The sequence below is a fragment of the Neodiprion fabricii genome, chromosome 6 (assembly GCF_021155785.1).
Source record: "Neodiprion fabricii isolate iyNeoFabr1 chromosome 6, iyNeoFabr1.1, whole genome shotgun sequence".
Lineage (NCBI taxonomy): Eukaryota > Metazoa > Arthropoda > Insecta > Hymenoptera > Diprionidae > Neodiprion > Neodiprion fabricii.
The window spans coordinates 26,351,742-26,376,021 of NC_060244.1; the positions used below are offsets into that span (position 1 = coordinate 26,351,742).

The 24,280-nt window shown below is 46.7% G+C and overlaps 1 protein-coding gene across 1 annotated transcript in view; it reads left to right on the forward strand.

Moving 5' to 3' along the window:
* The window catches only part of LOC124184626, a 101,387-nt gene that overhangs the window by 70,628 nt on the left and 6,479 nt on the right, over positions 1–24,280 (forward strand). Inside the window, exons 4-5 of the mRNA XM_046574564.1 lie at positions 15,837–16,150; positions 16,236–16,415. Coding sequence (XP_046430520.1) covers positions 15,837–16,150; positions 16,236–16,415 — 494 coding nt within the window. The remainder of the gene's footprint in view (positions 1–15,836; positions 16,151–16,235; positions 16,416–24,280) is intronic.

The following is a 24,280-nucleotide window of genomic DNA, read 5'->3' on the forward strand; positions in this document are numbered from 1 at the left end:
TATACACACACCCCATTCTAACCGGGATATATAAATGTATGCCGGGGAGTTCCCCGAATGATACGCGGCGCTATCCAATGATACAAAACGAATTCAGAATGTCAATCCGTGTCGGAAACGAGCTCTGAATCTGTCACTCTATTGAATACGGAGAAAAGGGGGAAAAGCGAAGGGCAACCGACGTAATGTATTGTCATATTTATCACCGGACTAGGAATCGTTTATACGATATTGACGAAATCGTCGAAATCGGTGGCAGACGAATGTGGAAAAAATTCCCAGGTAGGATAATTCACGCGTGTATAACGACGCGGAGAATTTAATCCTTGATAAATTAGAAACGTTATCGAGAGGTGCGACGATGCGGCGGTGCGGCTGGGGGTAAAAATTTCCGGATTTAGGGGCGCGGCAAACCGTCAGGGTGCGAAAGCTTTTCCGCCAAAAGCCTCGCCGACGTCGAACCGAGGCGTTGCTTTACCGCGTTCCGATACACCCTCGATCTTTTCCTCTCCCTTACCTGCTTCTCTACCTTTTCGCCATCCGTGCGTGGAATGATCAAACAGGCGTGCATGTATACCTGCCTGAGGTGTGAGGTGAAAGGAGAACGCGAATGAGGAAAGGAGAGAGGAGAGCGAGCTGAGGAAGAATAAGAAACAGAGGCGTGCCGGCCGAAATACGATGTATAATCGAATTTTCATTTATTCAAAGCTTTTTCCTCCCGGTATGTATGATATGCAAGCACGCATGAATCGAGAAATGTGCCGTTATAAAATTCCGTAGATCGATATATTTTAGAGAAACCCGCATACCTCACCTTTCGGCGATATTTTTTATTCAATATAACTGCCTCTTATTCCGGTGCAACCGGAGCTTATGAAAAACGAATGGAAAAATGCGATACGGGTATTGGCCACACGACGCGTGTAGACCGTTTTAAAAAAGCTGTGTCCTGCAATCCGAGCTCCTGCGGGGGCGAGTTTCGAGCTCAGCCTTCGGGCCAGCTCTGCGGAAAATAGCATATTCAAATGGGGGCGGTTTTGTCGAACGAGGATCAGCGCCGACCCCGAGGCCCTGCGGGTGGTGACCCGATCGGATCCGTTGACTTAACGAAACGATCGTTGCGCTACCGTCGGAAACGCTTTCGAGCTTTTCCTAACGCGGCCGAATCCGTGTGCCGCGCGTCTCGCAGTGGCGGGAGGAAGAAGGGAGGAATCGATTAGTTTGCTTAGGATAATTGAGAGCGTTGATATTGCGCGGAAGTAACACGTGCCGGGGCGAGGCTGAGGAGGCGGGGGTATCGCGAGCTTTTTAAAAAGCTTGAAAAACATGGGATAGGACAGTTTGCTCTGCATGAAATTGGATACGGAATTTCGTAAATCGAACCAACCTTCGCGCGGCGGGCACTTTATCCCTAACGCTTGATACGTCAGCCTGCGAGTGAAAGCTCGCAAGCTACCGCCTTTCGTAATTCGGATATTCGAGCATCGGCCCACGTATCACCCCCTCAACCCGAAAATGTAACTGATGTGTATATATATATACGCACCGAAAGCGGGAACGGAGGAAATGCTTCCACCCTCCGTTTGATTAAGGTGCCGATTTCCCGAAGGCGAGTTTCAGAGAAACTGCAGACAATTCGCGTCAGAGCCAATTACCCTTAGTTTCACTACAATCGTGTTGTCGATTTTTTGACGGTAAATTAATCGAATATTCGTTGTTTCAAATGAGGGATAAAAAAGTAATAACGGAGAAAATCTTATCGCTTGTTAAAGCTGTAATTAATTTAGTTATTGGCGATATTTCAAGTTTCGAGTTTTAACGAGTTTGCCAAAGAGATTTAAACACCTCTCAATTATACCTGTATGAATACGAGGCAGAGATGATTCTATTCGGTTTCTAGATACAGCGACACATGCGAGCGGCAAAGTACCGCTAAAATTAGAATTGGTAATCAAAAGTGTAATTTAATTCGGCTAATAAAACTCAGCGAGGGAATTAGGACGGGGCGGAATTTCGAGTGAAAGAGAGAGAGAGAGAGAGACTTTATTATATTCTCGTTCCAAGCAGAATATTTATACCCCGTCCGACAGGGTGAATTTGAAACTCGTTACGACGAAAGTTCGAACTGCTCGTAGGTATAAGGCTGGCACCCTCGAAGCGTCGCGAAGACGGTAAAGCTTACTCAAGACAACGCTGAAAGTCGCATTTAGCGAAAATTATTAAGATCCGACTGCGAACATGCTTTAGAGTCCCTTTCGTCTTCTACAATAAATATTTACCAGAAGAGATCGAAGTATCGTTTTTAATGCGGGATCGTCGCGTTATAGTTAACTAATTCTTCGCCCTTCACCCGAGATCGGCAAATAAACAGTGTGAAAATCGTACGCGTTCGTAAATCTTGGTCGCGTTATTACATTTTTCGATCAATAATTTGAACGAATGACGAATGATGAACATACCAGACAAGAAACGGGAAAACAAACACAAGGCTAAATCATTTTGAGTATCGTCATCCGGACATTCGATTCCCGCAATAGAACTTGTCCGAATGGAATCCTGAATAATACATCAAAGCTCGAAGCCTGCTCGACGGGTTGTTCCGCGTTTGACGGTGACCATAAGCTTGGGAAGTTGGATGGTTCGTCCATCCCGTCCTTTCTTGTACCCTTCTGTAACTCTCTCTCTCTCTCTCTCTCTTCCTTGCTCTCCTTATTCTCTCGAAGCGTTACACACTCGCACATAAAGTCGGCCATCTGTCTCTTGGAAACAAGCAAAAAAAAAAAAAAAAGACAGAAAAAGTAAAAAAAAAAACGGAAGGGACGGCAGAAGAGCGAGGAACCTTTCTTCGCAAACTCGATTGTTCAAACACGAGGGTATAAATGAAAAAGTTGAAGATATATCTGTACGAGTGTCTGATGTAGGTTCGTGGGAAATGGAAAACGGCGCTTTCCGAGTAGAAAGACGTAAAAAGCTCAACTCGAGTGGGTTAAATTCAATGCTGGTTAAATATTGTCCGCATCAAGGGCTCGGACTGCAATGGAAACATAATTCCAGGATCTCGGTTAGAAGGTTTGCGTATCGGCTGCTCGCTTCCTCTCCTGATCCAGGCCTCTGTAAATTCGCCACTTGTGAATTACGCGTCTGCAGTCTACCAGCCGACGATTACAGAGGTTACTTAGGTTAGAAGCCCGCGTTAGGCACGCAGGTGCTTTTCCTAAGACGGAAACGGTGAACCGCAAATCGTAAAGTTGAACCCACCCAGACAGCCAGCCACCTCCTCGAGCTTGCCCGAGCATAAACGCGAGTGTCATGACGCCGATAAGTAAAGCGGAGCCACCCTGTTAGAATTTTCAAACTTTAAGAACTCCCATCAATTCGTCGTTTTGCTTTTTAATTTTTAACTTTCTTACGGTATACCGTGTAACGCGTACACACTTTTCCTCACTTTATTTATACTTTTTAATAGGGGAGAAAATTTCTCTTCGCGCTAACGAACCTCTCATAAAATTTATACGCTCCACTCAAATTACTCTGATACACCTTCCACCTTGCGTGTAGATACCGTAAACTTTCCTCATACACACTCGCCGTGCCCTAGATTAACGATAACGATATGCAGAAGCTGCACGGTCTGTCACGTGAGTCTTCCGCCTTCCGTCTCAACTTCCGTAATCGAAATTCGGTTATCAGCTTGATGTTTGCCAGTCAAACCCTGTCCCCGATGACTTCCGGATGAGGATACCGCGGGAAGATACGCAATTTGATCGAGCTTGCACGATTCAAACTCCGAAAATTGTCTTCATATCGTTACAACTTCGACGGTATATATTCGGAATGGAAGTTCGGGGAAGCATCGAGAACACCTTCGAAATATAGCTGGGTATACCTATATAATACAACTAACGTGTCACAGAGGGAATTTTGTTCGGGAGTTATGGGATACGTGTATTCACATATAGCTATGTAACATCAGCGACGAAGCGTTTGAAGTAGCGAGTTGGACGAGACCGAGAGAAAGAGAGAGAGAGAGAAAGGGCGAACCGCCCGGAAGGCAAGGCAATGATTCGAAGTTTGATACTCGAGCCGGGAACACAGGCGTCGGGATTCGCGACGGCGTCCCGGTATCCCAGTTATCCGGTTTTCCGGTACTCGGGTTTCCCGAGGTGGTGATACGGCGACATTCCCATGCCATATGCAAGCACACCTCGGCAACGCGTGGCTTTAAATTCTTAATATCTCCGACGTAGCACAGCGAGATCCGATTCCCTCGATATTTCGTTAGCGCACCCCTGCAACACAATCCGAGCTTCTGTCCGCAGCCGTGTCAACTTCCGGCACGGGGCTCGAACCGCTGGCGCACCTTGTTGGATACGTAGAAACTTCTGTTCCAATTTACCCTGCCACGAATAACTTGGCGACGTCGATTATATCGCGTGCGGGATGCTATGTACGGAGTCTCTGCAACGGCGAACGCGAATTATTGACAACCGGAGAACCAGCCCCGAGTCTCTCGATCCGGCTTACAGCGAAATCGAGTTTCCGATTCGGTTAATTATTCCACCAGCCCGTCCGCAGTCACCCTCGAACGCTTCTTGAAATCTTCGCCGAAACTCTTGCCTCGGGGATCACGCGATTCAATTGGAATCAACCTAATGGAGCTTCTGACGAGCGTTAGCCGTATTAGCTTATTGTCGGAAATAAAAATATCGCGGTTGGATTACCGGGAGTGTGTAATTTGGGACGAAAGAATGTTCGCGGGAAACGTTCCGATTACGCTGCAGGAAATTACCCTACGTTGCCGATGGTTTGTGTAGTTTCTTAAGTGCAACCGGTATCGTGTATTTCTGTACGTCGTTCACGGCTTCCTCTCGACCTGCGTACGCCGCGGCCATTTGCCTTCGTAAATTATTCTTTAATCACCCATACTTGCACCGTGTTTGTTAGCGATAGGAAACAGAAAAAATAAAGAAGACGGAAAAAGGAAAGACCGCGTAGCTTTACGAACTCGAAGATTTAGACTCTTGTATCGGGCCGCTACTAGACAGCCCGTTATAAATAGAGCGTAGTGTAATTTTCGTAGAAACTTTAACGACTCAAAGCCGCAGATGATGGCGGCTTCGAAACGGTCGTAGTTATTCCCGGGGCCGTGAACGGAACAAATAATTTCCAAACGTATGATGATAAACAAATCGGATATTCATGGGTGAAAAAAAGCTCCGAAACTGATTTTCCTGCCTGTAAGCGGAAACGATTGTTTTCCAATATGGTAAAAGTTTGAAAGCTCGTCAAAAATTATTCGAGTTCGATTAAAGTTCACCTTTGAGGCAAGTAGTGTGTGATTAGCCGTATATACATATAACGGTCTGATAAACTTTTTATAACGCCGCGGGTCAAAGTTGAACGTCAATCAAAGGCAATATTCGCTCAGCCGCAGAAGCTCTCTTTGCCGCCGGCGTAGCCGAATTTTAATTGACTTTATAACAAAACGGAATCTGAACCGGTCGAACAGAGTTGTATATAACGCGTGTGTAGATCCACCTGGCATCGAAGCTTGCGAGCGGCAGGCAGCAGTCGAACTGAAAAGTTTACGCTACATTAACCGTCGATAAACAACCGAGCCATTCTTTCCGAGTACGCGGTACGTAAGAAATTCATCAACAACGCTTTCCCACATTGTTGGTATAAAAAGAGAATCGCTGATCCGAAAAAAAGTTTCGATATTACAGCTGCAGGCAGGGACAACAAAGGACGAAACTGATAAATTTTCACAGCGTTATCCGAGGGCTGCTAAATCCACGTCGGAAAATTTTCTGCTGACCAGATTCAACGGCACAGCTTTGTACGTTGTGCCAAGTCTTCTCCGATCCACTGAAAACTTGACTCGCCGATCCGCCCGTGCCCGGCGAGGATCGTTCTGACATCGAGCTTTTGCGCCACTTGTCGTCGACGTGAATCAACCTGCCGCTCATCGCGTCGTATGAAAATTCAATGCCCGTCCAATAATAACCGTTGACTAATTTGCAACAATGCCGGACGGGCTCGTCCGCTTATTTATGGAAAACCTGGTCGCATCTCGGATCCGAGGAGAAGCTTGAAAAGCCAGTGACATCGACACTTTAAATCTTGGCACCGGATTGGGTCAACTTATAAATATCAGGCGCCAATCTGCCGACGGGAAACTCTCCGTCAAGCTGCAGCAGCTGCTTGCTATTGCGGCCCCACGCCTGCTTTACGTTTGATGAATGAAAATTCCGTAACGTTCCTTCGCAAATTTTCACCATGCAATCACAGGCGCGTGGGAATTCTCCTACCGTTATACGGGATTCCCAAGTTTCTACCGGAGCTTCTCTCATCCATCTTCTGTTAGAGATTATTCGATTAGCGAAAGACGCGGTGTTTACTCGACAAACCGCCTCTTCGGCTTCAGTTTCAATCTCGAGCTCGTGTCGCGAGAATTACGGCAGTTAGCTCTCGGTGGAAACCTCTGTACGAGGAGCCCGTTTGATTGCTGAGGAAAAACGGTAAACCTACAAGTCTGGAGTCGTTAATTTTTGTGAAACTACCGGACGCTCCGTGATAATTACACTCGACTCTTCATCTCCGCTTCCGCGCTTATCCAAGTCAAGGCAAGAGGGTAGGTAACACGATAGCCGAAATTAATATCTCATGGTGTATTTAAGCTGGCGATTCTCCGGCGGATGGACTAAGCCACCCCAAAATGGACCTGTGCGGCTTGACGAGGTTAGACGGGTCTATTTGCACATGTATCACAGTTGCGAGTATAGAGAGATTCGAGCACGACCCATCGAGCGGAAACGTTGGTCTCCTTTGTTAGGGGGGATCACGTTCGTAACAACCTACGAAGAGAAAGGGGAGGAAGAGGCGACATTCGAGAAAGAGGATTTGTCCCTTCGTTGGTTTGCTTGTTCGTCTGTTTGTCGGTTCGTCCGTCCGTTTGCTTGTTTGTTTGTTTGTTTGTTTGTTTGTTTTCTTGTTGCTTTGTTTGTTCGCTTGTCGAAACAATGAAAGTGTCGCAAACATGTGACCCCATTGCGGTAGCCACTCGAAGAAATCTCCAATTTTCCATACGCGACAACAGCCAGCAACGATTCGAGACAGACGACTCGAGTGTAATCCGTCTTGCCGACACCTTTTTCTGCCCATCTACGATGCAAAGTGCTTAACCCCTGAACGTCCTACCTCTGGGACACGCGCTGCCCAAGCTACTTCTTCGAAAATATATGTCCATTAAATTTGCGTACATCAGAATATCATTTCCCTGCCGGTGTAGCTACTGCATCTTCAAGAGGATCACCTCTCACGAGATCATGGAACCGAGAACACTTGCTCCGCTAATTCGAACTTTGGAGAAATCTTATACCCGTAAACGTTGTACAATCGTGATATCCGTCAGACAACGGGTGAAAATCATCTGTCAACGATGGGCTTATAAATGGCCTGGTAAATTTTACGTCTAAACTTGAATATATGTTTTTAACATCCGTCAATTCCTTTGGTTCTATTTTGACATTGATTCCATCCCACACGTCGCAGCTGTCACCCTGCAGGGCCAGAAATTCGTTCAGCTATGTATATCCATTAGCGGGAATATAGTCAAGGGTTCTCGAGACACCCGGTAAACAGCTCACGGAGCACCCCCGATACATAGAACGCATTTACGTGCTATATAACATAGTTACGTACATTGGAAATTACAGCTTGTACACCAAATTACACACTGCTGAGAGAGGACCGCGCATCCATTTACATTTGCACGCCCCGTATCCACCTGGCGCAGTGCTGTAGCTATGGGTAAAGGGGGCCCGGGGAAAAACTGTGCGTTATTTTTTTCCACTTCCGTTCTTCTCCGACTAATTTTCAATCGCGGTTCTATCAAGAGCCACGAAGTCAACCGGACCGAATCCTGAATCCGTTTCTATTAATCGATCGTTGTTAAATGATGCAAGGACTGAGTCGTTGGATCGTGGCTGTCCATCCCGACGAGGCACCGTACCTGCCTGGGTGCTGAATTGTATCAGTCGAAACCTGGACATCGGAGATTCTGAGATAGTGACGTTTCGTCGTCGTCAATGCCTGCCTGCCAACCTCTGTTCATTGATCTCCGCGCGAATTCCGGGGCTTGTTCAGTTTATTGGAATTCGCACGGCCCTGCGAACTGACACGTAGATTCAACATCGCGCTCCGCGACTAACGCGAAACGAGTCTTTGCAGTGTGTTAGTGGGACCGTAACACGTTTACGCGTCTCCGACTCTAGAATGTAGAGCTGAATGCGAATCGCAACTCGACTTCGCTCTTCGGTCTGATTAGAAACGGGAGCGTAACCGGAGTTGGAGCTTGGCGCGATCCAATTTGCTGCGGAAAATGAAAAACTCGTCCGAACTGAATTATTTGGAAAAATAAATTTAAGTAAATAGTTAAACAGGCGAATACGCGAGTATCAACGAGTGCAGCCGGCGAATTCGAGGGGCGATAATTATCGTCGGTGTTCATGATTGCCGGGGAACTGTGTTTGCGAGTGTGCGCGTGTGTGGATTAAATTGGAAACGCAACCCTTTTAACGGAATTATACCATAGTTGAAACCTAATTTGCGAAATTAAATTTCACCCCGTAGGTACGTACATGTGTACAGGAATGATACGAGCACCATAGCGTCGTACATTTCGAGCCTGTTTTGCCAACTCTAGCCGCTGTGCCTGCGCATGCTCAAAGTCATGCGCGAGGGTAATTTGTTTCAAATTATGACTACTAAAAATAGATTTCCATTACTGTAGGCGTAAAGGAATGAATTGTACAGTCGGGAAATTCAACAGAAAACACGTGTTTGAATCGCGTGTCGGAAGCGTCGCGTTACTCGTGTATGTAATCGCAAATACTCATTCATCAGTCGAATCTCTGTTGTTTTTACAACTCTGGCCGTGTTGATATACATGTATATGTATACGAATGAGAATAGCCGACGGTTGGAGCTTTCGGTACGTGAGTCGTTCGTTACGCTGATTGGTGGAGGCAACGACTTGATTTCGCCCTTGTTGGAATTACTGCCATGATTTATGGGGCTTTACGAAAAATGAATTATTATTCTCGGTATAAATATATCCGGCTATAAGGTATCGACGAATCAAATATGACGAGAGATGTTTTCGCGATCTGACAAACCTGCTCTACTAACGCTTTCCGCCTCCTTTTTCTCAATCTTTTTTCTTTTATCTTTCACCTGCTCGCTTGCTCGAATCAGTTTTTTTTTTTTTTTTATTTTTATTTCATCTCATCTATTTACTACTTTTTCTCTACTATCTTACTTACGATATGCACGTTTCTCTGTTCGATGTACATGGATAGAGAACTCGTCCGAACGACACGATGAAACGATTATTAATAATATAATTCGGTATAGCTGCTGTGAAAATATCAAAGCAAGAAGCAAACCGTGCGGCATTGTTTATTCTGGGTATATTTTACTTCGCTAAAATTTCCGGCAACCGCCCACTCGCAAATTTGATTCCGTTCTATCAACAGATTACGAGGGCGGACGTACGCTCGTGCAAAATTGTACACATTTGCACGCCAGTCATTTGAACGCCGTTCTAATTATTGTTGAATCAATGTTTACTACTTTTTCCGACAGCCAATTAGCCCGCACCGGCGGAGCAACACTGTCACGGAAATACGCATAAATCGATTATTTGCTCGGGTTCTCGTGCGTACTGGAAAACGCACGGCACGTTTAGCGCGTAAAAGCGCGCGCCAGATCCTGCAGGATTCGCAAGGGCAGGTGCCTGCCTACTCGCGAAAGTAAGCGCCGCTCGCCCTCTCAACCCTCGGGTCGCGTCCTACCTGGTCATTTATTTCCCCGTTCGCTCGTTTAATTTCCTGAAACAAAGCTCGGCCGGCGGGCGGCCGGGCAGACAGCCTTTCCGGAATGAGAGCCAAGGCTCATTTAGCCTGCTTTATAGCTTAGTTTACGTTCGGGAAATCTTGAAGGCTCGAGGCCGTCCACTTTCGCAAAATCCTTCTCGCCCCCCCCCCCCCCTTCCCTCCTCCTCCTCCTCCTCCTTCTCCTGGAAAAAACCGAAAAATCGGCGACGTCCCGGTAAGAATACGAACGTCAAGTCAAAGAGCGGAGGGATCGGAAGTGGACGGTTTAACAGCGACGTACGAACCGCGCCTCCCAAGGCCTCGAGGTAACACGGCTTAGAGTGACTCACACTCGTCTTGGCAGAAACGCAAGTAAACATCCATTACTCAGGATAAAGTTTCAAAAACGAGAAGGTATGTCTCCAAATACTTTCCGCGAAATAACGTAGGTCAGGTGAAAACTTGGCTAAAGTCATCGGTCGTATTATACTATGTATTTAACAGGCCAATCCGAAAGCAATATGGCCGCTGCTGGCACGTACGCTTGCGATTCTATTTTCGCCACAGGACCGAAATGGTCAACCGCCAAGCGTCGGTCGCTGCTCCGAGTCGAAGAAAATTACGGCAAGAATCTGCCAGGTGTGAATTCACCCACGACGAAAGCTTGAAAGCCGAGAAATTCATCCTGCAAGTGTTGCCGTCGGTTTGCCCCCAGAATCTAACATCACGCATGCGCGCGCGTTGATTTCGGTTGAGCAATTAGTCTCTAGAACTCGTGTAGAAACTTGGTAGCTCGAGTAGCGGATACCGAAGTCTAAGCAAACTGCGAGGATATAGGACAAGGTGTGCAAGGGTACGTGTTTTCCTCCTATTCCTCAAGGTGTATATATATGTGTGTGTATATATATATATATATATATATATATATATATATATATATATATATATATATGTAATAAGACTCAGCGCGGGACAGATAACCCAATTCTGAAACTATTTCGTAGTTGATGCCTTGATCCCGTCTGGGACCAAAACTTCCGCACGGATATACCATCGAGTCCCGGTGTCACCGAATGCTTGAGATGCGAACCGAATGTACAGAGTACCGCTCCGAAAATTGCGATCACGACGCTTTTCACACCCCGGCTCATGGCTTAATTCCCCCGGCGACGCATAACGGCTCGCCTAATGACGAAAACACGGAAATGGCTCTGGGTAGCAGCCAATGCTCACCGTGCGACGATCGCTAAATCATCAGCCAAGAGATCGATGCATTTGTACACCGGCTCCACCAACCAACAAGCCTCGCGATCTATCGCATACACCCGATTCGATTGACCTTTGACACAACCGTGTAGCACCGAGCCGCTGAACAATGGAACCAGGGACCTGAGTGCGTGGCACCATTTATGACAGTTGGACATAATGCGGTCTAGAATTCGGTGAAATGTTGAGACTTCGATGAGTAATCGTCGCGTGATGCAAATGGCGAGGAACATCGGTTGACGGTGCAGGAATTTTCACGCGTATAAACACACACGCACATCGCGAATGGCCAGATGTGTATTAGGAGTAGGTACATGGCAACTTTTGGCAATAAATTACGAGTACAAGGGGTAAACCGCGATTGTAACGATGAGATATGACCTCTGTCCTGGAGGTTTCCTCTACCGCGGGAGTAGCTTGTGCACAAACGTTTGCGCGAGGCCGCCAACAGCAGTGAGACGAAAGTAGGTTCTAGACTCCTTTCGGCGAGCTAAGCATCCTGTCCTCGAAGGATCCTTTTTGGTCCGCAGGAGCCTAACTTGGAAAAGATGAAGCTCTCATCCGGCCAAAGGGGTTCTATCCAACACCGGCTATTAATTACCGAGGCAACCCCCCTTAATTAACCCCTTTGATGGGCAACTTCGAGTTAGAGCAGTCAAGGTGTATAATTTGATACCTAATTCTCACGCGCTTCGACGCCAGTTACGAAATTACAACGACGCAGACGGTGCCAATGACGAGGAGATCCGCGCACCATCCACCGTCTTTCCTTTTACGCCGTTTCAGAGATTCACACGGACGGCTGTGGGACACGTTGGTATAGGTTCGGTACCGAAACAGAGAAGAACTCTCGAAGAAACCCCCGGCTGCTGCATTGATAATTGCGAATCGATCCGTTCGCCTGCAGCACTCGTTATTCGTTTCGAAGTTACTCTCTTCTCGAAGCTCCGAGCGCAAGCACTCGAACCACTCGGGCAAGTTTGGCGAGGCCGGTCCCCTCTCTCCTTATCTCTCTCACCCTCGTGTCTGAAAATTTATCAATTTCACTTTCGTTTCAATCAAGTCTGGCGCGCGGCTCGCTTCGCCCCGAGGAGCTTGAATCCACCAAGCCTTATTTATCAACCGTGAAGTTGTTTGTTCGTGACTAGGCAACCGCGCCAAACCCGAACGTCTACGATTGATCCTAGAAACCCCTGGCAGGGTAATTAGCGGCTGACATTGTACCGGCGTCCTTTGTTCCCGTCGCCTCGTATCGCGGGATTCGGAGCCTTGGGTATCAGATTTTGTCCTCAGCCGTAAACCTTCGCTGGCTGTTTGTTACCTCCGTTCGAAATATTTAACCGCAAAAAGGTTCATTAGCTAACTCTCACAATCAGCCGTTGTCACCCGGTTCAAGATTTGCTCGGTGACGCACGGAGAATATTGCCGGGCGATTATCCTCGATTATTGGAAAGGAGAGTGACCCTCGGCCTGACCTAGTTAATCTCTAATTTGTATGACAACGCCACGGCTGGCGGTATCCGCACCCGGAATCCCGGATCCCGGATCCTGGAGGAGCGGAGAGGATCACTCGCTTTCGAAATTCGCAAGGTTGTCCCCAAGGCTAGCAGTGCGTTGGGGATGATTGGCTACCAGCCTCGAGGTTGAAAGGCGTTTCGTTAGCGGTTACCATCCGAGGCCAGCTTGTCCTTCGATTCGAAAGCATGTAGAGCTCAAGTGCGAGGGTCGTTGAACGTTGACGTCCTTCGCGCCCCACGTCTTATTCCTGCAGATCGTAAGAATGCCTAACCGCGAAAGAGCTACTAAAAATTTCATATCCCGCACCCTTCGGGAGTCGACTTACCCTTCGACTAATTTCACTTGCTTCGCGCCCCACGAACCGAAATAACCAGCAACCTTCTTCTCCGAGGTGCAAAGGCGTTGCGACGCGCGAGGGTTCGGCCTCACGAATTATAGATTCACCCCTTCTCTCGATACCCTTACCCATCCCATCTGCAGCTCGGGCTCGGCGTGTTGGCCAACGGCGTAAATCGAGTATACCCATCAGAGTTTGGATGCGGGTAATAATCTAATTAATGGTAGGCAATTTGAGGCGAACCGCCCCTAATGGCTCCTTCCAAAAGCTTCCGGGGATGTCGATGCTATTTTCGCTGATTTCTAAAGATTAAGTTGCATTTACACACAGCCCTAGGCCTGGAAGGGTTGGAACATCGAGCGTTTCGGGCTAGCCGGCCGACTGCTATCACTGATAAGTAGAACCCTATAACACAACCCCTTTCACCATCTCTATTCGCACACGCCCTTACTTTTCCCTTTCATCCAGCTTGTCGTTACAATTCTTGTTTGCTTTGTCGTCATGTGCGAATTCTTGTTTCCTCCTATTCTTCTCCACCCGTAATAGCGACTAGATTTTTCGCGAATGTCTCAATTTCGGCACGTCAATTCAAACCTGAAAATCACAAGGCATATTTCTGGATGAAAAATTCCTTCTACACCCTGCTACAACAATACCAGTGAGCTTTCAGAGTAATTTTTGAAGAATAAAAGGCACGTCGCGATGCGCATCCGCTTCGCCGCTTTAAGCATATAAAATGAAGAGTTTCTCTCCCTCCCTTTTCGCCGGTATGTTATTATAAGTTGGGTAGCGGTGGAAAGAAGAGGAGACCGTGCAACGGGGAGAGATTTATTACCTCTTCGCTGAGAAATCTCTCTGTATTCAGTTATTAATGCACCGATTGAACAGACCGTCGAAATTATTGTTATTATCATTATAATCATCGTTTCACAGTCTTGGGATATTTGGAACGAAAATTCTCAAAGTTATGCGGTACAATATGCAACTATCCGTACACATTTATACGTATAACGAGAAATTTCGATCCTTCCTTCATCCAATCAAAATTCCTTCACGACGTATTCGTCACTGGTGAAGAATATCGTATCCACGAACTCCTTAGCAAGGGGAAGATAAAAAAAAAGCCATGATTATCTGGCGCACTCAAAGTGGCAAAGGGAAAGGAAAAGACGAATGTAAAAACATTTCTCTTTTACATGACATGGCGGTTGTACAGCCAGAATGTTGGGCTTGCCAAACCGAGCTTCGTTCCCTGGTTCCGTCGCCATGGGGACATTGAATATCTCAATCCTCGAGGGTACCCGAGAGAAAAGGCACGGCGGAAAGAAGAGCTGGTAACGTCACTAGGAAATCAGGTGACGTTGTTTAATACACGTCTAACGCTCAGCTGCAGCGACTCGCCTTTCCTGACTAAGTAAATCTCTATGGGACCGGTTAAATTTCCTTATTAATTATATCACGCCTTTGAGATGAAATTAAGGCCGATGTTTGCTCCGAAGTTTCTTCGCCTCACCCCATAAAACCTGGCAAAGACGAGACGAACCCGCGGCGTGCTTCCTAGTTCTGGGTTGACGGTGGTGTAAGGTGCGGGTTAGTATCGTCGTGCCATCCCGGCCGTGAATGATTTGCAAAATAAAGACAAACCCCCGGCCACCTGCAGCGGCATCTCCTCCAATTATCATGTGTTCGTAGCCGCTTTCCCTCCAATGAAGAGCATACCGTGTATGCGCAAACAGAGAGAGTCCTTTGATCAACTTCTCAAAAACTCTGCTGCAGAAACTCGTCGGTATCTTATTAGTCTCACGTATAAACTTGTACGATGCGCTCGTTACCGTGCGTATAATTTTTCGACGACGGAAATCGAGGAGACCTGGATGAAAAGTTTCTACAACCTGAAGAATGCACCTTCCTCGAGGAATAGTCATTGCGTAACTGAATCCACGGTATTTTCAACCGTTTAACAAAATAAACTTGCCTGAATTGTGATCTTCCACCCTCGCGCATCCATGCAAACGAGACAACGACGCTCCTCGTCGGGTTTTTTCCCCTCCTGCAACCATAATTCACAGATTTTTTTCACACAATGCTTACGAGGTTAGTGTGAAGTAAAAAATCTGTGTCTATAACCCCTCGCCACTAGACCAAAGACACATATATTTTCTCGTGGAAAGTGGGACAATATTGACTTGGCTAGAGTGGAGATAGGACGAAAATATGCTTCAAGGATATGCAGGAGGGTGCATTTTATATCCTATGTGTATAAAATTTCCAGGAGCTAGAAGAATTGGCCGTTGGTTGAACGAAATTGAGCTATTCAAGCCCTGAAAAAAATTATCATAAATTTTCTAACGTTGCTTTACGAAAATCTAGTTCGTGTCAGGTATAATTTTGATGTCTTTTTTTTTTCTTTTTTTACACGTACAATATTTCCTCGTGACTGTTGCGACAATTTGAATCAATTGTGAAAGTTATAAAAGCGTCGTCAAGACTCTTTATTTGTATGAAAAAGCTGTATCACACTGAAGAAATATATTTTACACATCACAATGACCAGAAAACGTAACGCCGACAACTATTATCTTTCTAAATAGTAACTTTTAGATCTAATATATTCCTGCTTCTCGCTCGAATAAGTATTCGATAAGTTTGCATACAATTTTCCATCGTGTGGAAAAAAAAAAAAAAAATGAAACGATCATTTAAGGGTACACTACGAATAATTCATACCCACGTAAATCTGGCACGAATTAAACCCTGTCCACGATCCTCGCAACGCAGCGTAAAAGTAACGAAATCGGCATCCATTAACGTGCGACCTTTTCTCGGTCACGTTGCAGGTCGGACCCACGACGCGTCCTACAGCCTCTATCGCCTCGGGGAAAGACTGTCCCAGGGTGCGCGTCAGTACGTGGAAACGGGTCGTGCGGACGGTTTGGACGCGGGTGGAGACGCCCCGAACACTCTGCACTCGTTCGTCGGGCCGCCGGTGCCCCAGGGTGAGGGAACGAGCATCGGACGTGCCTTTCTCGACGGCAACCACACCCTGGTGAGCGTCATGGCGCGGATTAACCCGAGCCCGGATTGGTTCGTCGGCGTCGACTCCTTCCAGCTATGCGTCGAGGGAAATTGGGTGGACACCGTTACAGTCGAGGTAATTCTCTCGCCGATTTTCATTTCCGAAACGAATCCGAACACGCGGCGACGTAGCTACTTTATTTCCTTTTTCTTATTTTCAGCTCGATCCTCTCGACGGCGGCACCGACAACGGATTCACATTCACAGCCGCCAACTGGCCGACCCAGCCGCAAGGCGTTGCCTACAGAATCACGTCGAGGTACCCGGCGCATCCCGCGGGAAGCTTCTACTACCCGAATCTGCCCCGATTACCTCCGCTGGCCACGCTCACGTTCACCAAGGTAGTAACTGACACCAACTGTCAAACCGTCGCGTTGCTTTACGCCTGATGTGAATAAATGAGGAGAACGCACGAAACTTTGGCTCGAGATCTTCGCCAGGTTTAAAGAACGACGTTTTTTTATTATTATTATTATTATTATTATTATTGTATCATACTTGAAAGAACTTTTCGGCAAGGATATATAGATATAACAGCGACTTTGCCAAACCATGGTTCGGCGTTCGGTTCGGAAGGTGAAGTTGGAACATTGATACGAATTGCACCGGATGTGATTCGGCAAAGCGTGACTACACGCTGATATCGTTTCGCTTTGAAGATAGTATCGGGATATTATAGCAATCATTCAATTCGGCACGAAAATTACTCGGGATCAGATTAATCTACAGGCTCTTGGTTCAATATCTTCAGCTTGTAATCAACAACGCGAGAGCCGCGATGGGAAACAATTTATTTGAGGAATAGTTTGTATCGAGATATCGTGGTGATAAATTGTTAGGATAGACGCGGAAGGAGCGAATCTCGGGGCGCTTATGCCGAAATCAGGATTACAAATAGCCCCAGAAGTTCGGAAAGGTTATCGGGCCAGCAATCGCGTACAGGTTACATACATATATACACACACACGTACACATATACGCGTGTGTAGGAAAGTTAATGAACACGGATAACGATAAAGAAGCCGCAAAGCGCGACTAGGAGAATAAATCCTGCACCTCGTTGCCGTGTGGGATATAATGAATTTCAGCAGTAGCTGCAGCTTGAGCGAAAATCACGTAGAATCTGCGCGAGCAGAGTGTTTGAGGAGCCACCTTGCAGAGCTTACAGGCGAGCCGAGTTTAGCGCAGGGACGTTGGCTAACTGGGTTGCAGTAGCTGGCAGCTTCGCTGGGAAATGAAAACAAATTAACAGACTGCAAGTTTCGAAGAACAGGTTCGCCGTTGCGATACAAAATAATTAATCGAATTTGTTAAGTGCAGCTTCGAGGGGCGAGAAAGAGAGAGAGAGAGCGTAGAGAGCGAGTGAATAAATGAATTCATCGAGGCCGATTCTCTCCTGTCGAGGTTATGGCTTGTTTCCGACCCTCGAAGCGCCCCCCCGGAGCTTATATATACGAATCGCAGAAATCTAAGATCGTATCCAAAGGCTATTAACCTGGCGACGAGTTTTTTTCCCTCAAATCATTGGCCAAATCTCTTTCCAATTTCTTTCCAATCAACCCGTAATCCGCCTCGTACTTTTGCCCCCGTCTTCGTCGTTCTTGAAGGACCTATCCGATCTCTGAAATATATGTAAGGTCTATCAGATTGCGACAAAAGTTTGGTAATTAAGTGGTAAGTCAAGTCGACAGCTTTTGCGCATCGACGCTACGCAGCGGGTGTATAGGTGTAGGTACGTAAGATATAACCGAAACTCCACTCGCCGGCTTAGGCCGGCGGGGAGAAGAAAAAATAAGAGAAGATGAGAAAAGGGGAGTGAGATAGATGGGTCATTAGCAAGTTGAACAAGCTCCCTGGTATAACGAAACGCCGGTTCAGCAGTCTGCCAACTCTTGCGACACGTTCTACAAAACGAACTTCTTTTTTTTTTCAGAAAACACCCGATCGCAGTTGAACCTGAAAATTTATTCGCAAAAGTCAAATGACGGTAGGACGTCGATTTTTTGTTTTTTTTTTCTTTCTTGCCCGAGAAACAAACAAGTCAGCTTATCGGTGACTTGTCGCGTTACCGATATCGGCTGCGACTGGCTCGTCCGGACTTCGTTATCAGGTGATAACGCTGCTTATTACACCGACAGCGAAAACGCGATGAGCGGAAATCTGATGAATAAATATTGACACGAAATCGGAGCCAAGGGTGGGGAGAAATGTGGGATGAGGAAATTTATTTTCGCGATACGAGATCGCTGCAGAGTTCTTACAGCTACTGCGGTCCGGGTGTAATTTGATGCGGAAGAATCCGATTATTTTCTTCTCCCGGCGGCTCTTCGATCGAGTCGAGATTATGTATCGGAACCGTGAAATACAAAGAAGGTCGTAGATATATAACGCCGGGGGAATCACGCGGCGCGGGATATCGGAATAAGAGGAAAAGTTTTCGCCTGACGAATGCCGACGGGCACTTCAATTTCCACACCGTCGAGACTGCAGGACTCGATTAATCACCCCGAGACTTTCACTCGATATCAAAAAAACCAACCTCGGTATTTCTTCGTCGAAAAGACGCCGCGGAATATAAAAGAAAGGCCCGGCTTTTTCTACGCCAACGTTTCGTACGGGTCGCGATATTTTCGCAACTTTTCCGGATAACGCCCACGACGATGTCCCATCCTTGGAAATATCGTTCGAAACACTTTGCCGGCGAGCAAACAACGGCGCGAGGAAACAGCTTGAGGAACTCTTATCCTTCACCTCTGGTGCAGGTCGAGGTGTGAGCGGAAGGTCGGCTTGCGGTTTTCCAAGAGGATTGAGACGGTGCAACTCCGTTGCGGTGAGGTTGGAGATCCTCAAAAGAGTCGCCAGATGCGCTCTCAGATTTATTGGTTCCCGGTCACCGGGCTGACGGGGCTCGGCAATCCTCTTATTTCACGGATTCGATTTCCCCTTTATTCGAGCCGGTCGGAACGACATGTGTCACGTCCGTTTATCTCGCTCGTATCGAACAATCCGGCATGCGGTACGAGACACTCGGTATCGTACGTACGGGTATCCGTGCCGACGGAAAAAGGGACGCTTCGCACAGGATTGGCTTCGCTCTCTTCAACCGCAAATGCGGCCGATCCGGACATCGTTCAAACGCCCGGGGCACTCGTCGTTTTCGGGTGCAACACGCGCACTTTCGAAGAACCTCGAGGTCGGGCGCAGAATTCGATCTACTCGAACCTCGGTTGCTTTGGAAAATCGATTTGACCTCAAACGACTTTTGACGTATCCGGATGGTAACTAACCCAATTGGACGAACGTCTCATTGTCGGATAAATTCACCTCATCCGGCGCTTATCTCACAGACACATCGTCAGTCTCGTTTACGTTTCATCTTCCCGTAGATGGATCTGTAAATGGACGATACTCTCGTTATTTTTCACCTTTTGAAACCCTGACGTTTAAGGAACGACGAACCTCTCGACGGCGCTCTAAGCTTAAAGCGTTTACAACTTGGTTTCGAATCATCGATCTCTTCCCATTCTTAAATCCGCGAGACTGTTATCTGGTTTATCTGCGATCTAACGCGCGGCGTCTTGTCTCCAAGGGAGTGTGTGTATCATGTATACGTACATAAGCCAAGCCAACGCAACGCCGGGGGTTCTATACTGCACGGTTTCCGAAACCCCACAGCTTCTTCCCTTGCGGCCTCCGGCAGACCCGAGCCAGACGGCACTATTGCTTCGCTCTAATCTCACTAATCTGTACGGCGGAGATTTGGCTTCGTATCGTGACTCGACTGTATCTCCCCCGAGTCGACGGTCTTTTCGATGGCGAAACGCGGTCTCCCTGCCGAGAGCTAAAGCTCGTTTTTTCGAGGAGGAATCGAAAACTGCGAGAATCGGCCCTTAATTGGCTCGAGACCTTTATCGGTCGACGGGTCGCTTACGCGTTATACAAAAAACCAAAAAACACCAGGAACGAACCGCTGTACCGTTTTCGATCTTTCGACGCCCGATTCCGCTCCCCGGATGCTCGGCCCACGAAATGAAGAAAGAGACGGGCTGCCAGTCAGGTTTGAAAGAGCCGAGATACCGTCGCGTATCAAAAGGCGAGCCTTTTCTCCGGGGGTCACTTCTTTCATTCGCCCTATCGAGCGACCCCCGCTCTGTTTACACGTGTCCCTCTTCTTCCGGGATGATCGTTAACGGCCTAGACACGAGGTCAACCCTCGCTGACCCGTGTTTTTCCCTTTCGCGGTTCGGACATGCCCGTTTGTCAAAAATATTCGCTTGTGTGGCGCGGGCTGCAAGGTCCGCTTTAGCTTGCAGCTATCGCAGGACAATTATAGTTCGAGCCAGTCGCTGTAAGAAAGCCTGACGATGCTAGCTAATTGATAGTGCAAGGCTGATTTGACGCAGAGTTTCGAATTGCCGATTATTTTATTTCAATGATTTCACAAAAAATTACCTACAATGTCTACACGAAACAACGATGAAAATTTGTTTATAATTCGTTGGCATTCGAACGAGCTGAGCAAAGGTTTGTTATTCAAATTCAATTCCCATCGAACACCGTCACCGGCTGTTCGTGTTCGGAATCCGAACCGCATAAGTTTCGAGAACGGAAAATTCAGCCGCAGATCTAATTTTACTTTATGTCTGAATCATAGAATTATTCATCCAACCTTTTTCCATTTCGTTTTATTTATGCATTACCCTTTTACACTTATCCGCGTAACTCGTTACGCACGCGGTTGCAATTTGTAGATACCTAAAAAAAACTTCGATGATATTTTTCACTTCGTATACCTATGTATAATTCAGCCTTAAACCTTCGTTGCGGATGTTAATTCACCCCGCGGTACCTCGTACACTCGTAACGTACCGATCCATTTACGCTCCGATGCACGGACTCAGATTCCTGAATCGTATCGCCAATCCGACTGTCGGGACGAATTTCGTTAAAATAATTAGCGAGGCACGGCATCAGCCGTCATTCGAGCGGTATAAGCGATCGGTCCCTCGGAACGTGTCATCTGCAGGAAACCACCGTAGGGTTCAAAAGTTCAAGGTTCACAGTGAATATCCCCGGTAAAACGTTCGGCAACATGTCTCTAATTTAAATCCATTAGTCTTCTCTCCTCCGATTCTCTCTCTCTCTCTTTCTCTCTTCCCACACCGCAAGCCAACATCGCGTCTCGCACTTTTGCCCTTAAACTTTTTAACCATCGCTCACCGCGATTCGCGCCCCAAGGCAATTGAAAAAAGTGCCCCCTCTATCTCGCCCGCTTTTGCCAGACTACCGAGCTTTTCTGCATTGAAGTTTCGCGAGTGCATCATAAACGGAGTGCAGTGACCCGGGGCAACCCTCCAACCCTCGCCTAATTCGACCCGCTCAAACCGTCGTCCGCATTCACGCGTACGGTACCAGAGAGAAACGGAATTCAGCTGTTGCACGTCATCTGCAAGAAGCGTCGCCTCCTCCCTTACGTATACGTATGGCTATCGGGAGGCTGGGATACGTCGAGGGTTATTTATCGCGGGGTGCAATAAAACCGGGAATACCAAGAGACCACAAATCAATCCCTACTTGTTCTATCGCAACGCGAGGCGGCTGGATGAGGATGAGGAGGATGAGGAGGAGGAGGAGGATGAGGAGGAGGAGGAGGAGGAGGAGGAGGAAAAGGTCAACGTCGTGTCGTGGAGGCGGGCCAAGTCCCGAGGATACTCGAGAGTTCCTCGGGTAGTAAATCAGTGGTAAATCCCGAGCGCATCGGACAAGCCTGGCGAAAGCGATCGGAGATCAACGACGTCTTGCAATTTTGTCAGTGAACGCAATTCCGGTCGCGTACGTGTAACGTGTATCGTTATCGGGATAAACAATTTTAAACTAATAACACGAAATAAACTTACGTATATCGAAAAGATTTTGCCTGCGAACTTTTCTCCTTTCGTACACATGCAAAAAGTACCATGTGCAGGGAATTAATAAATTATTTCCCGACTGTACGACACGCGCGGAAAGCGACAACTATTCCCTCCCTTTTTATACTCCCTTCGTTCGGGAGGGACAGATAAATATACTCCCACGAATATTTCAGGCGCAAATATGAAAGGTAAACCAGTTTCCCTCGTTTAATTTTTCAAAATGTCAACGTTGACGTAACGTTGGCAGATTTTACCTTATACATCTTTTCTCCGTTCCTACCCTGAATTTGCGTCGTTCTATTTTTAACTTCAAACTCACGCGGGTTTTGCGTGGACTCGAATCGTTACGAGGGAAGAAACGCGGCCAAATCATAGGAAAACAAGCCACCCTTCAATTTCGAATATACCTGCGTAATAGGTAAAAAAGAAAAAAATAATTGTACGAATATTTTTTTTCTACTCTTCTCTTTTGCCATTACCGTGTACATATTTACGCATCTTCTTCACGATCCGAGACGGACTAGCAAAGAACTGCGTACACCGAGGTAGCTATAGAATTTGAAGCACGACAGCGATGACTCTTCCAATATTGTCGCTCAATAAATGTCTGCATCGCGACGGAGGCAAAAATCATTTCCTTCGAGCACGAGATAAAACGTTTCTTTTCTTAAAGAAAAAAAAGTGAGGCTCAAGAGTGAGTCGTGTTTGGTTTCGATTTCTCACAGAATTCCTTTATCCCAGGGTTTTACTCGCGGGGCGTTATTTTCGTCTGTATTTTTGAAAGGATCAGAAAATTACATCGCGAAGAGAAAACAAGCGTTAAAAAACGTTCGGGCTGATAATAATTGAACGCCGGTGAATATCTCGTCGATCTCTTTACCGCCAACCGTGGTTAATACTTATCTGTCCACGCCCACGTTTCGTTGGACAAAATAATAACAGCCATGCGTTTACACTCTAATGTAATATCATGATCGACCCGCTATCTTTTCATGCGTAGTCTGAAATGATTAGAAAAAAAAGAAGAAAGAAAGAAAGAAAAAAAAAAACAAGATGTTGGCCAAAAAACAAGTCTGAAGGCTTTTCTCTCTACTAAATCCCAGTGCCAAAAACGGACGCGAGCACCCTGAGACCGGAAGACACGCCGTAGAACAGCGCTGGCAGAAAAACGGGTGCCAAAAACAGAAACCACTGTAGACTTCCGGCGCACCGTCACCCCCGTGAAAATGCGAACAAACCTGCATGCAGAGCGCAGCAGCATTGCACAGCTTTCGCCTTCCGGTTTTGTCAGTATATAACAACATGCACGGTATAACCAGCAGAGATTTTTACCCGCAGCTTTTTATTAGGTACGTTTTAAAAATTCTTTTTCATCCCTTTTAAACGGGCGCGTCGCTGGCTGGGCGCAGCTTTTTATGACCAAGTAGAGTCAAAAGCAACGGTGGCCACGAATTCAAGAGTCCGGGGGGGTGAGGGAGAGGATCGAGGTGGAAAAACCGGCCGGGCGATATTACCAGCTAAAACATATGTGACGCTGCCAGACCTCTAAATTACTCCCGTACCGGGGAGTAGGAATATTAGACGACGTCGGGGCCTTTTTGTTCGCGGTTTGTTTAGCCCCTCAGGAGCCCTTGGACTCCGCCTCCGCCTCCGACCCTCCGGGTACTTTTATGGATGGAGCCACGTACTACACGCGCAAAGTATTAACATTTGCATGGGGGACGATTTTTTACCAACTTCTACCCTACCCCCCCCCCCATCACTTTTTTTTTTTTTTTTTACTTCTTATCTACCGCGCGACGGGGGGATTCGGACGAGACAATTTCTTGCCTCGCTACCTTCGAAGCCGTAGCTCACCCTGCGCTCGTCTCTCTCTCTCAAGCAAAATATCTATCTATCTATGTGCATATATATGTATATATGTGTGTATATATATATTGTATGTATATATTGTAACGTTCTACGACGTTGCAAAAATTAATAACGATTCGTGAGCTTATTTAATGAGGCAAATTAAAGGCGCAAATAAAATGTTGTGAAAAAGCTTTAATAGCAGAGAACGTGTTTCTAGTTTAAAGTCTGAAACAAGACTGTTTTCACAATAATGTTGGTTGACGCAGCAACCTTATTCTTTTTAAAGACATGAGAGGTTTGTAAACTTCTTTTATCTATGATGACTACTAGATCATTAAAAGGGGGTAAGACGGGTGATTTCACCCTTTGTAACAATATGTGTATATATATATGTATATATATATTTCTCTCTTTCACCCCCCTTTCATCCGCTTTCCCTC